Source organism: Anoplophora glabripennis, unplaced genomic scaffold (assembly GCF_000390285.2).
Source record: "Anoplophora glabripennis isolate ALB-LARVAE unplaced genomic scaffold, Agla_2.0 scaffold363, whole genome shotgun sequence".
Lineage (NCBI taxonomy): Eukaryota > Metazoa > Arthropoda > Insecta > Coleoptera > Cerambycidae > Anoplophora > Anoplophora glabripennis.
In genome coordinates, this window is record NW_019416470.1 from 223950 (window position 1) to 237084 (window position 13135).

The 13135-nt window shown below is 32.4% G+C and overlaps 1 protein-coding gene across 4 annotated transcripts in view; it reads right to left on the reverse strand.

The window, feature by feature from the left end:
- Positions 1–2673: 2673 nt before the first annotated feature.
- The window catches only part of LOC108912056 (FERM, ARHGEF and pleckstrin domain-containing protein 1), a 105972-nt gene continuing 95510 nt past the window's right edge, over positions 2674–13135 (reverse strand). For 3 of the 4 annotated variants that reach the window (XM_018717215.2, XM_018717214.2, XM_023454625.1), the window contains 7 exons: positions 9453–9838; positions 7818–8021; positions 7323–7760; positions 6996–7269; positions 4863–5011; positions 4544–4803; positions 2674–4478 (listed from right to left, as the gene is read on the reverse strand). In XM_018717215.2, coding sequence (XP_018572731.1) covers positions 4379–4478; positions 4544–4803; positions 4863–5011; positions 6996–7269; positions 7323–7760; positions 7818–8021; positions 9453–9838 — 1811 coding nt within the window. In that variant the 3' untranslated portion in view covers positions 2674–4378. Of the gene's footprint in view, positions 4479–4543; positions 4804–4862; positions 5012–6995; positions 7270–7322; positions 7761–7817; positions 8022–9452; positions 9839–13135 lie in introns of those variants that run through there. The other variant, XM_018717216.2, reaches the window with a different exon arrangement.

The window sequence follows — 13135 nt, forward strand, 5'->3', positions numbered from 1 at the left end:
AGAAAGAGGAAGAATGCATATATCACATTACGTTAAAAACATTACTGGGTATATAACAATCCTCGAATCCTACATGATATTGTCTATAATTACTATTTGTGGCATTTTCAGTGCTATTTTTGTATTTAATTGGATATTTCTGCATACAGAAAAAGAAATATTAAATAAAATAACGTTGTGCCATAAGAATCGATGAAAGGGTTAAGTTTATAAACTTCATTGTGTGTAACCAAAAATATCACAAGTGATTTTGAGGTTAGGCAACCAAACTAACACTAGTTTCAAATATATACTTAACGATAGCGGTGAAGTCAGTATTGTTTGACACTTGTCAATTTATTTGCAAATTAATTTATGTCTTGCCATGAAGAAACCTTACAATGTAATTATCAACCAATCAATAGTAGTAGTACGTTATGGTGGATAAATTAATAACTGAGCGAGCAAGTTTCTACAGTAGTGGCGCATAGTGATTTATTGAATCCTGCTTTCATTTTATAAGTATGTATGGTAAAATTAAAGGTACACAGAACATGCTTAGCCACAGCACACAGCGATCTTTGCCTTGCCTTTGTGTGCTTTAAGCGTAATTTTCAGTGAATTTATAGCAATCTTTTGACGAGGGTTTTAGAAAATCTAAGCAAGTTAGAAACAATATTTCTTCACTGTACCAGTTATACAAGTTTCCTCCAGGGTATAAGACAATGTACAAGCTGACAATACATTCAGAATAAGGAAAAAAAGCGCATTTTTACTTCGTATGTTTATGATATTTCCTGAACTTTACACGTCTGTTGAATATACAGAAAATCACGTACGAAACTATAAACATAATCACAACCAGCAGAATGCTTTTATGAAAGCATGAAACACATCAATTAATCACAATTGTTGAGTATTTTTACGAAATTCTCGACAAAACACGAAAATGTATATTCCGATGAGCGACCATGTTTTCCGTGATCTTTCACTGCAAAAAATTAAAGGAATCCTTGTGTTTCACCATTTTTATAGTATAGATGGATTTTCTTGTTCTACAAATGCGATATCTTGTATATTGTAATCGCCCTCCTTAAATCAACATACCTTGAGTAATACAAACAAAAATACATTGTGAATTGACATGTAGAATTTTCCAAAAAGATTATAACAATACGAGATGGTGAATTTATAGTGCCCGAGGCCATAACTAGAAACTGAAATTTGACAATGGTTGGAAGCCAACAACATACATATCATGACGAAATTAATTATTAAGAATAATCTGGTTAGTAAGATCGAAATAACAGGGCAAATAATTAATAGTCAAAAGGGTACAAGTAAAAACCTTCTCAACCCGTGTTCAATAATTGTGTATTTAACTTTATAAAAAATATGTATTTAAAAGTTTAAACGATCCAATATTACAATATTGAACTAAATTTTTGCAATTCTATTTTCAACTATTTGGGACAGTATGATAAAAAAATTTCAGTAACTACAAAACGGATTTTTGCTTTGTGTACCAGGTAAGAAATAACATATTTCTGTCAGGATTCAACAAATAAATTATAAGGTCTATATTATGAATTTATCGATGCAACTAGAGCTTGTTATATTTATCAAAAAATTTTTGAAGAATTTAAGGCACTAGCAGTAACATGGCATAACGAATAATCCTTAAATGCTTCAAAATTGAAATTATTGGCCATACTCGCTCTGCAATTACAATTAAGGACAAAATTACTGCTCCTTTTATTTAATGACCACATTATCCCAAGAACTAGACCTTCATTTTTTTTTTTTTTATTTCAAAGGAACACCATAAAAGAACAAAATCTGTAAAAAATACATGCAGTCTTCAGGACAACATCCTTGAATAAATTAAGAATGTAGTTAATAAATTGACAAATGTAAAGCACTCAATGGAACATATTTCATTTGTAAAAAAATACATTATTTAAAAAAATTTAAAGTTCTAACAATACAAATTGTACAAAGTAGATTAGGATGCCTCTAAATTATTAAGTGGTTTAGACGTCGAATTTACAGTCGTATCTTACGGAAGTTATCAAGTATTTCTTATTCAGGAGCGCCTTAAGTTTTAAAAAAGGTCTCGTTTCTATAGTTGTGAAAAAGGTATCGTAGATAAAGCACAATTCAAGTCAACAAAATCATTTAAAGAACTCCTAGAAATGTTTGTATTTTAACGCAGATTTTGTATAAAATGGACTTAATTTGAAACTCAAATTATTTTCTGTTGTCAAGAAATTTGTAATTTACGATGCCGCTTGTTCAAAAGCGGCAAATTACAAATTTCAGGAAGTCAAAAGACATGTATGTTCGAAAGTTTCGGAATGAATGGTATTCGGAGTATAAGTGGTTGTGTGGAAGTGTTCATTAAAAAAACTTTTCTGTATGCCGTGTTTAATTGTGGCTGTAGTCGGGCGTGGGGTGTAAGATTTAACAATTTTGGGCACGTCACGCAAGGCTGTCGTAACCACAAAGCTTCTTTGAAACATACTAGTATGGTGTGCGTTAATGTTCGTAGAAGTCCACAAGCCGAACTAATATTTCTATTTTTTATAAAATCTAAACGAAAATCCGTCAGTTTTTCGGTAATATTGCAAATGCAAGTAAAAATTTCCAGATTCATTTAAAGCCGTTTGACCTTAAAAATTTGAAAATTTTCGCAAGTGCCAGCGGCTTTTCTTTTTAGTCAATCAATGAATATGCTTCACCTATTCTCAATGTCACGAGCCGCCACTGAAGTAGGGGTTTGGTAAAATTTTCAGGTTAGGGGTTGCTCATCTCCTTGTATAGTTAAATAAAACACTATTTATCAAATTTAGTTTCGCCCAATTTAAATTCCATTTTTATTTAAACCAACTAGATACTTAAGATCTAAATTAGGAGGAGAGCACAGAAACAATGAAACACAGCCATCCCTTCAACTGTCACGAAGATACTAAACTCTAGGGTAGGATCATATGCAAAGTAATAAATCATTGCCTGTCAAGAGATCCAGTGCAGTACGGTTTTAAGGGGTGCAGAAATTGAATAATTTCTTTATGCATTAAGGGATGAAGGGGTCAGTTCACACCTGGCACCCCTGTTCCTACAAAAATTCCTTTATTCTCATAAACTATTTATTATAAATCCAATTAGTTTTTTTAATTCCACATGTGTATATGTACAAGATAGGATTTGAGCTGCAAGTTAGTGGTGCCGATCCAATCCGATGATTTCCAAGAGCCGCTTTAGTATAGTTTGTGTCGGGCATTGATTATAAGACTAAACTACTAAAATAATAATAAAAATAATAATTTAATATTCGCTGCATCGAATTTTGATAAAATTTTGATTTTAGTAATCTGCTTCTGCTGCATTTCTGTTATAATTTATGTGGATCTTCAGCGCTTATGGATGACCGCCTCTGGTTTGTACCAATTTCTAACAGAATGGGAAAAGTTGCATATCACACACTCTAAATTTAACGCTCCATTAATACTGTCTTAAGACAACCTATCTCAACTGTAGAAGAAAATTTACAAGAAATACTGTTTTTTTTTTTGGGATATGGCTAAAATTTTTTAGAACTATTTAGTACAGTAAATCCCGAAGAAAGAAAAATGTGTGAGAGCTACCTACCTTTTTCACAACTATATTTTTATGACAAACATGTCACTTTAAATTAATAGGTAATTTGGAATAGAAATAAAAATCTTTGATATCAAAGGCTAACTAACGAATTATTTAAAAATCTAGATTAAAAATATTACTTGCGACAAATAAATGCATTTTATAATACTTTAAACAAAGTAAGAAATATGAGGTATTCTTTTTGTTTATATGTCGTTTTTCAGCATTGGTTGGAACCGTATTGAACCACATTTAAAGTAACAAATCCTTCGTTGAAACGGTTCCGAAATTACATGCGGCTTGTATTTGAACCTGCATGTGTGTGTACTTTGACTATCGTGGCACAAATTCTAAAAAAATTCTTCTTACTGTTGGTTAACGACTTTAACGTAGTTCAATCTGGTTTGCCAAACCGCCAGAAAACGCTAACAGTTAAGTCTATCCTACTCAGTGATGCATCATCTAAAATCAACAACAGACAAATAAAGTCAGTAATGAATATTATAGATTACTTCTGTTATTTTAGCAATTAAAAGTTACTTATATGATATAATACTTCCCTTATGGATTGCCTTGTGTATTATTAATTAATTATAAAATTATTTTATTTACAGACAATTAAAAAAATATATTGTGAAACAGTTATTAGTATTATCTTTTTTTTTAATAAATGTTGCCAATTACGTCTACTCAATTACCTCTGCTTTCTTAACTGTCTCTCCTAAAACTTATTGGAAAATTGAGCATTATTAATGTTTTATTTTTCGGGAGAAGTTTCAATAGAGTTTTCATCAGTGATTAAATTTAGTTTTCTCTTAACTCTAGACTGAGTCGCACTAGCTATCACCTCCATCCACCTGAAACGCAAACACACATATTGCTGCAATTAAAATATTAATAAGGCAACATTACAAAAACTTACCTGTTATATGTGTATTCCGATTCTGCTCGGAAGAAGTACACGTGATTCTTATATTGTAGTTTAAAGACATAGTCCTTTCCGATCTCATCCTCTGGTGACGGAGGCCCTACGGAATACCCGAGTAAAGGCAAAGAGGCCAAAGGAAAATCATCTAAACACCCTTTGTAGAAGAAGAGGCAGAAAGACGTAAACACCACCCAGAGTTTCTGCCAACCGTTGCTGCTTTTAAATTTTCTCAACAAGTACCCAGATAATTGATTCTGAAAAATTTTTGTTGGTGTTTAGAAAGCAGATAAACGTATTATTTGACAAAACATACCTCTACGGCTAAAAGTTCATCCTTCATACTTATACTAGTACTTCTATGCCAGCAAACATGAACCGTTGTATTACTCCTTTGGGCCTGGGGTTTTGTTTGCGTACTGACCTCATTATTCGCACATTGATCAACATGTTCATCGGATGAGCCTCAAAATGAAAATATTTTTAAGATACCGGTGATATTTATACCGGGTGTAACTTTGAATGGGGTTCATATTTATATGGAGGCTACCATTGACTTTTAGAAACACATTCTCAAATTTCGATGTGAAAACAGATTTTTTATAAGGTTTTTTTTTTTGTTGATACCCTGCCGTTCAAGTGACAAGTGTAACCTCAATCACATGTATTGTTGTCAAACCTCGTCTTTCTTAATTTGTTACATGCTTTTTCATCACAGAGAAATTTTTACAAAGATACGTTGTAAAACTGTGTAAGATCAGAAAAGCTGAGTAATTGCCTACCGCATTATAAACACCCTTTTGTAATAAACTGAAAACGAAAATAAATGAAGCGGTAACATATTCGGTCCTTCTCATTTTGCTGAATTAACATTGGCCATTTATTTTTGGTACTCTATCGTCGTATCACATCAGTAGTTCAGTCATCCAAGGTTCAGAAACGGCATTTCCAGGAAAAAAAAGTAGAAGTTTTTTCTCACCGGTTCTATATGTTTCTTGTGGTGCTGAATCCGAATCTAAGGTTTGCCACATCGCTAGGCATCGGCTTCTCTAGAAAGATTACAAAAAAAACTCAAATTTTCGACACTCTTTTCAGTTTTTTAACTATAACTCGAAAACTAAGCGTTTTTTGTGCAAAAACATAATAAATTTTATCCATTATGAACATGAATGACATGGATTCTATTATAGTTATCTAAAGTCTCCATTCTCATTGTTTCAGGTGATAATTCTGCAGATGACGACGACGTATGAATATGAAAATTATTAAATAATAGTGTTTTTGCTTTTTTCATGTAAATACAAATTTGTTCCAAATGTGTTTCCTTTTACCAAAATCTTCTATCTTCCCCTTGCATTAAGAATAGGATTTTATTTGAACTAGGAGGCACGTTGACCATATATGGACCTCACTCACGTTTGACAATTCCTTAAATGTAACCTGGACATACTAGGTAATCTTAAAATAATTGATTTTAGAAGTGTTTGAAGTTGATAGTAGGGCACCAGCGCAGCACCCTGTTAGAATAACGTTTTTAAATTCTTTAGTGGAAAATTAAGAATTGCCATTTTTTCAACTCGATCTAACAACGTTATAGATTGTCCAGACTTTAGAGTTATAATACGTATTTGCAGGAAATTTTGTCTACTTTAATTTGGTATATCATAGTTATTATCAAAAAACGCTTAGTTTTTGAGTTATAGTTAAAAAACTGAAAAGAGTGCCGAAAATTTGTGTTTTTTTGCAATTTTCCTTGAGAAGCCGACGCCTGGCGAGGTGGCAAAACTCAGATTCGGATTCAGCACTCCAAAAAACATATAGAACCGGTGAGAAAAAAACTTCTACATTTTTTCCTGGCAAAAAACCTTTGCTTACTGGATTACAGGTAGAATGATATTATGCAATTCACCTAAATTAAATCAGTGTCAGAGGTCACTGACAATGAGATTCACAAACTAAACAGAGTGCTTTAACAAAATAGTAATCAATAGACTTGAAAAGATTTAAAAAATATTTTACATCTTATCAGATTAGTAAGAATTTTTCATTATTTTTTAACAAGTACATTTTATAAAACTGCAAAAATAATTATTTTAAAACATAAATTAGTTTCACTTCACTCACGTTGACGTCAAAAAGATATGGTGACTTTAAAATAACACGTCACAAAGTCATACAATCTACTCCGTTAATCTCATACAATTTTTTTAAAAAGGTATCAACAAGCAATACCCATAAGCGTGTACATACAACCACCGAGTCCCCAATGACAACGTAAACAAGAAATTAAATGCAGTGTAATTAAAAAAAAATCAGATTAGTATTCTGGGGAACACATACTATCACGCCTAAAAAATCTGACCCCCACATATAGTTACACGCTGTATATAAAAAAAGAAAATATAAAGGTATATACATCAAAGGAGAATCTTTGGATAAATATACTCACTGCAACTTTTTAGGCTCAAATATGTAATTTTTGTGTCGGACTTGTCTCTGGCCATTTGAATAGCATTCTGCAAGTCAGTCTTCCATTTTTCCTTTTCCTCGGCAGAACTGGCTGCTACAGTTAAGGCTCTATTTCCCCCGTAAATCACAAGACCATTAAACATTAAATCACCGTCCGGCTCTTCTATAAGAACGCCCCTCAGGGGCATGTGACCATGGACTTTAAACTGAAGTGTGGCTTGCGATCGTGACGTGTAGAGAAGTATATCAGAAAACTAAAATTAAAATAATTGTAACATTTTCGTGCGAGTGTATTTCGAAAACTTACCAAAAAGAACATCCTCTGCTGGTATCCCTTTCTGGAATGTTTCAGTAAGCATCCGTGTCTGATAAATTTCCTGCCCGGTTGAATAAGGTTATCGAATCCCACAATATCCCTTTGCAATTCACACAACGTAGCTAAATTTTCTGACTGCTCCAATGTTTCAGCTACTGGAATCATTAGATCTTTCAAAGTGTCACTTGCGGTTAAGCAGTCAGTCCTGTCCGGATGATTTGGCCCATAATGTTTAAGGAGTCTTTGCAAAAGAGACTGATACTGTAGAAGCCTATGCAGTGGTTTCAGAACAAAAGTGGTTAGAGGTAGATAACAGACCTTCTGAGTCTCAAAATCACGATATAACTGCTCGAACCGACTATTCTGTTTAAAAGCTATATCTAGTCTTTCCAGTACTAACATATGACCGTCTAAGTATTCCTCGTATATCTAAAAATACAAGAATTTTATTAAGACAATTAAAAATTTTTAATTTAATTTACTTACAGGTAACAGGGGAGGAAGGTGAGCCAACAAAACGTCTGCTATTCTTCCAGCTATTGCCCTAGGTCCACCTCTACCGTCCCAGCCTTGCAGTCTTTGTTCTAGATCTCTTACTAACAGCCCATGGGCTTGTGCTAGAGGGGCTATTAGCGACAACAAGATCTGACACTCTTCTGGTTCTTCCTTACCGACTTCATCTCTAAACCACTAACAAATAGGTAAATTAATATTATAACGGGGTATTCCGATTACAGCTTACTCAAATTAAACATTATTATTGTCTCAAAACTTTTTTAATAATAGAAAAGTGATTTTTCGTTATAAAAAGAATTTCGATATATTAATTACTGCAGGTGGTTTTCACTCCTGCACCGATCTCGAAAAAGGGGTGCGGCCAAAAACGCAAATTTTTGCTGTGGGAGAGACAGAACCTGACGAGAAAGCCCACCGACGGACGTTTTGAGGATCAATTTCAAATACTACATGCTTTTTTCCAAAGACCCATCGAGGCTTCAACGCACGAGTTCCGTCCTTTTTTCGTCTCCACGGAACGTTTTTGAAGGATATTTTTTTACTTTTTAATGCCGAAATTTGTTTTTTAAAAAGGTTCTGCACTTTGCATCTTTCTCGCGAAACCCCAATATTTTCGTAAAGCCCAGATTACTTCGCCCAAAATGCAATTTTCGCACCGTCATATTTTCCTTTATGGATACTGCCGGCACCCGCGCTTTGTTCCGAGAGGGAGTCCAAACTTTTCTGTTTGCGTACAAGCAACTTCCGCAACCCGGTGACGTCCCCTTTCCGCTACCGGGCACTTTTCTGATGCCGCGTCGCAACGTTCTCTCTCTTCTGTATCGCTCTCTACTTTTATTAGGTCAAATGTAACAAAATATAAACCGAGATTAAGAATAGTTTGACACAGACTGTCACAGTGGTAGAAACGTCAGAATTGTCAAAACTGAATTTTCCCCACGACGCCAATACGGCGAAGGGCGATTATTTTTATGTTTTATATCGTCTTGAGTCCTGCGCGGACGATTTTACGGCAGAAAAATGAAATTAACATTACGAAAATGTTTGTTTACTTCGGTTATGAACAGGAATTCAAATACTAAAACGGACAAACTCTGTCTAGAGGCAATGATGGCTCAGTGGTAAAAGTGTCGCGTTGCAACACGAAGGTTGACAGTTCGAATCTCGCACGGGATCCCTATGATTTTTTTTTATTTATTTCCATATTTTACCTTCATTATGGAGTTTTGTTTTTAAATTTTTCCATAAGAAAATATAACTTATTAAATAGGTTTTTATACACAGGACGTCTAAAAATATTGCGTTGAACTTCGAATGGTCCAGAGATCTCTGCATCAGCAGAGTTTGCCGACCTTTCTAATAATGAATATTAAATTATATCAATAATTCGAAGTAAACATATAAATTATAAATTATTATTATTATTATTTATTTTATTCAAAATAAATATTTTTGAAACCCATCATCCAAACAAAACAAAATTACGTAAATTTGAAATTGATAAGTGTGAGTCCATATTTATAATTTTCGGGAAACGAAGAAATTATAAGTTTACTCTTTCCCGAAAATTATAAAAACAAAATTATTTGATGAGCAAATACTTACGACATTTATAACATCTAAATCTTTCTTGTAAGTAAGTTCGGTCATTAATATTTCCTTTGCGATATAATAAGTCTTGTCGACTAGATGCCTGGGCTTCTTTTTAACTTCCCCCTCAATCTCGGCTATAATCGTAGTGGTGTTCGTCCCATTAGTATTGGTGGTTGTGTTGGCATTTATGCTATTCATAAGCTGCTCTTTTGCATAATTTCGTAATGGACTGTCGTCCATTTTGTTTAAGCTATAATTGCCATTCGTTGCATTCAAGGATACGTCGGATATATTGCCGTTAATTTGCTTGTGTGGAGTAGACGTGTAGAAATTATTATTGTCTGTGATTTTTGTATCCATTTCATTGGTCCGCTCCAATATCTCTTTTTTAATGTCATCTGCAATATGAATATGCATGTAAAACAAAATGATTATATGGGTATAGAATAACAGATAAATAAAAACAAGTATAACAAAATAAATGGAAATAAATACATCGAAAATACAACATATTAAAAATACTCTATTATTCTAGATATAAAAGTCACTCTAACAACATTATACCAAAATAAAATTACATGCTTTTTTAAAGTGGCTCACCTTTTTCCTCAATATGCATTTGTAATGTTAAGAGAAATGAAACGTTAAGCAAATTGTTTAATTTATTTCCAATGAAATTGATATTACAGAGGTATATGGAGTGATACTATAGATGTGAATAAAATTTTGGATAACAAATGATTGTACACAGCACAAATATGGATATCTAAAGATATTTGAGAAATAATTTTTTACATGCTTACAGCATATATCAACGTAATATTAAAAACAGACTTGAATAACTCCAAATAATGACAACGCCGAATTTTATTTGGAATTATTCGTATAATTTGACTAAATCTAAACACTAGATGATTAATTATACTTTTAACAATTTTATTAATATCACAAAAACGTAAAAATGGGAAACTGTTTATTATTGACTACAACACATCTGTTATAGTTTATAACTTAGATTATTATTATTCAATTACAATTTCTTTGTAGATGATTAGGCCTACATTCGTTAAAGAATTTCCTCCAAGTAAATTTACAATTTTCAACCGGTAACAAAAAAGTTAAAAAATATTTATTATATATCAACTTATTTGTACAACAAATTCCTTAGAGGCATGATTTTAAAACAGATATTAGACCGAAATTTTTAATTGACCACAAAACTTGGAAAGCTGTATAATATTTTGTCTTAATACACATTTTACTTCATATAGAAAAACAAAACCTTTTTAAAAAAACAGTAGCATGTCTCAAATATATGTAAGTATATAAGTTGATTCCGGATATTTATATTATTTTTTAATGTTTAACATTTTTTTCTTAAATTTCCTTCTTGTTGTATTCTTTTCTCATGTACCAAAAACTTACAAATTTTCTTGAGTGGGTTATAAAATATTCAATTTAGAGTTTTTCAAATATTTTTTGACAAGGTCTATCACTTTGAGCCACATAAAAATGATAACACATCTAATAGAAAGTCAAACGAGTTAAAAAGTATATTAGACATAAATCACACATTGACGTTTCTGTATTATGTTGTTCCCGACACTATTTATGATAAAAATAGAATATGAATGTAAATTATGTGAAACTTTAAAAAATGTGATTGAAACAATTTATGGTCAATTAAAATTATATTGTAATCTATTTGTACTTAAAACAATTCTGTATTGTACCATACGATTATAAGTATTACATTTGGGGAGGATAATTGAACAATAATATATATTTTAATGTTTGTTTTTAGTTTTCAAAACAATTTATTTACAATAATTATTTCATCAGTCTTCGGTCTTGCTTCATATTAGATACGATTGCAGCTTTAAATTATACGATTATTGGACTCATCAAAAAACATGAAAATGAAGTAAAGATTACAGAATTTTTAAAACCGATCCCATCCAATAACCGCATCATTACACATTAACAGAGTGAAGACAGAAATGTTAGTGTTGTGTAAAATGTTACAAATGTTTTATAGATTTTGTTACACAGACCAATCGCAAAATTTAGTTCTAACTTTGGCACATGTAATACTAAAGTTAAATCAAGTCTTCGGAACTCCATTTAAAATTCATATAAAAGATAGTATTCCTACACTTTATTAAGGATTGGGTAGGTAATTTATATTGCAATAAGTCCTATTGTGCAATATTATATTGTAAAATAAGTGCACGTCTAGTATTAATGTATTATTTATATGTAATATATTGAAAATAAATTATTAAATTATAAGATGGTGTTATCCAATTTAGGGTGTTTTTGTCATATAGGAGTAAACACATAATTATAATGTAAAAGATAAGTAGTACTACAATTCCAAATAAAAATAAACATTTAAACTAGGAATTTTATAATGAAGTCATTACTACACAACACCAAGAGATGTAAAGACGCTAGGAGAGACTTCATTGAGCGTAATGTTTCAAAAAAGCACATAACTAAAAAAGGAGCATCTAAAAATTCTTGAAAGTTGAACGACCTAACGAAAGGTGTGTCGATATTATTATAATCAATTACAAAATGTCTTTTCTTTCATTGATTTGACATTCGGATACACCATTGTTGGTATAGTTCATTGATTTTATAAGATAACTCAAAGTAAGGGCTAAGGTTGCCCACAAATTTTGAAGAACTTATCAATAGTATACACTTTCTTTTATTTGAGGGTGTTGACTGCGTTGTCCCCTGGCTATGGAGGCATAACTTCTAAAATTGTGGGCAATAGCCGGCCACACACACAGGTACAGTTGAACGCTCTTGGTTCGTTGGATATCGGGCGCGGGGGTCTAACTCGTACGTTAATGGGGAAAAAATACCCATGCTCAAAGTATGACCGTCTTATGCGTCGTCCAAGATAGCAGGTCTACTCTTGTTATGTTTTTGCGTGTGTGGAGCGTTCTTGTTTTGTTATTATGGCTGACACCAGATTTTGGAGTAAAGGGATTTTGACCCAGTTCATAGAAATATATAGGAAACATCCAGCGCTCTGGATGATAAAAAGTAAAGACTTTACTAATAAAAATTTGACAAGGATCACCATGAATTAATGAATGAATTAATCTGGTTGTATAAGCAAAATAAAAATTTTTGCAAAAAAATTCAGTCTATACGAAGCTCTTTCTTTTAGCCAGTTTTTTCCATTTCCTTCTATTTCTTCCATAGTCTTAGTCTATGATTCCAAAGTACGTAACGGCCATTGCTACAATTTTTTTTTTGTTATCCATTTTCCGCCACAGTCGAGCCACACCAAAATATCAAACATGTTTGAAATCCAGGCTCGCGCTAATTTTGATCAAGTATGTCAATATTTATACCCATAAACACACACTCTTGGTATGTACGTCAAAGATTCTCATCAAAGTATTGCCATTTAATATTTTCGTTAATGGACAACAGCGTTCTTGGCTCGCTACAGACTTGACTCGCATGCTTTGCATGGGCCATGCTAAAACCTTCTTCAAGACCATATGTGTGTGGCCGGCTAATGTCAACAATTAGTTGGACCCTCTTGTCCTGTATATTTAATGGCATAGTTTATTCGTGCATACTTTTTCCTACACAAAAATCCGATTGTTTTATTGACAGTGTATTCAATATAAATGTTTTTGTTTTTGTTAATTGGAACTTTATTAAAC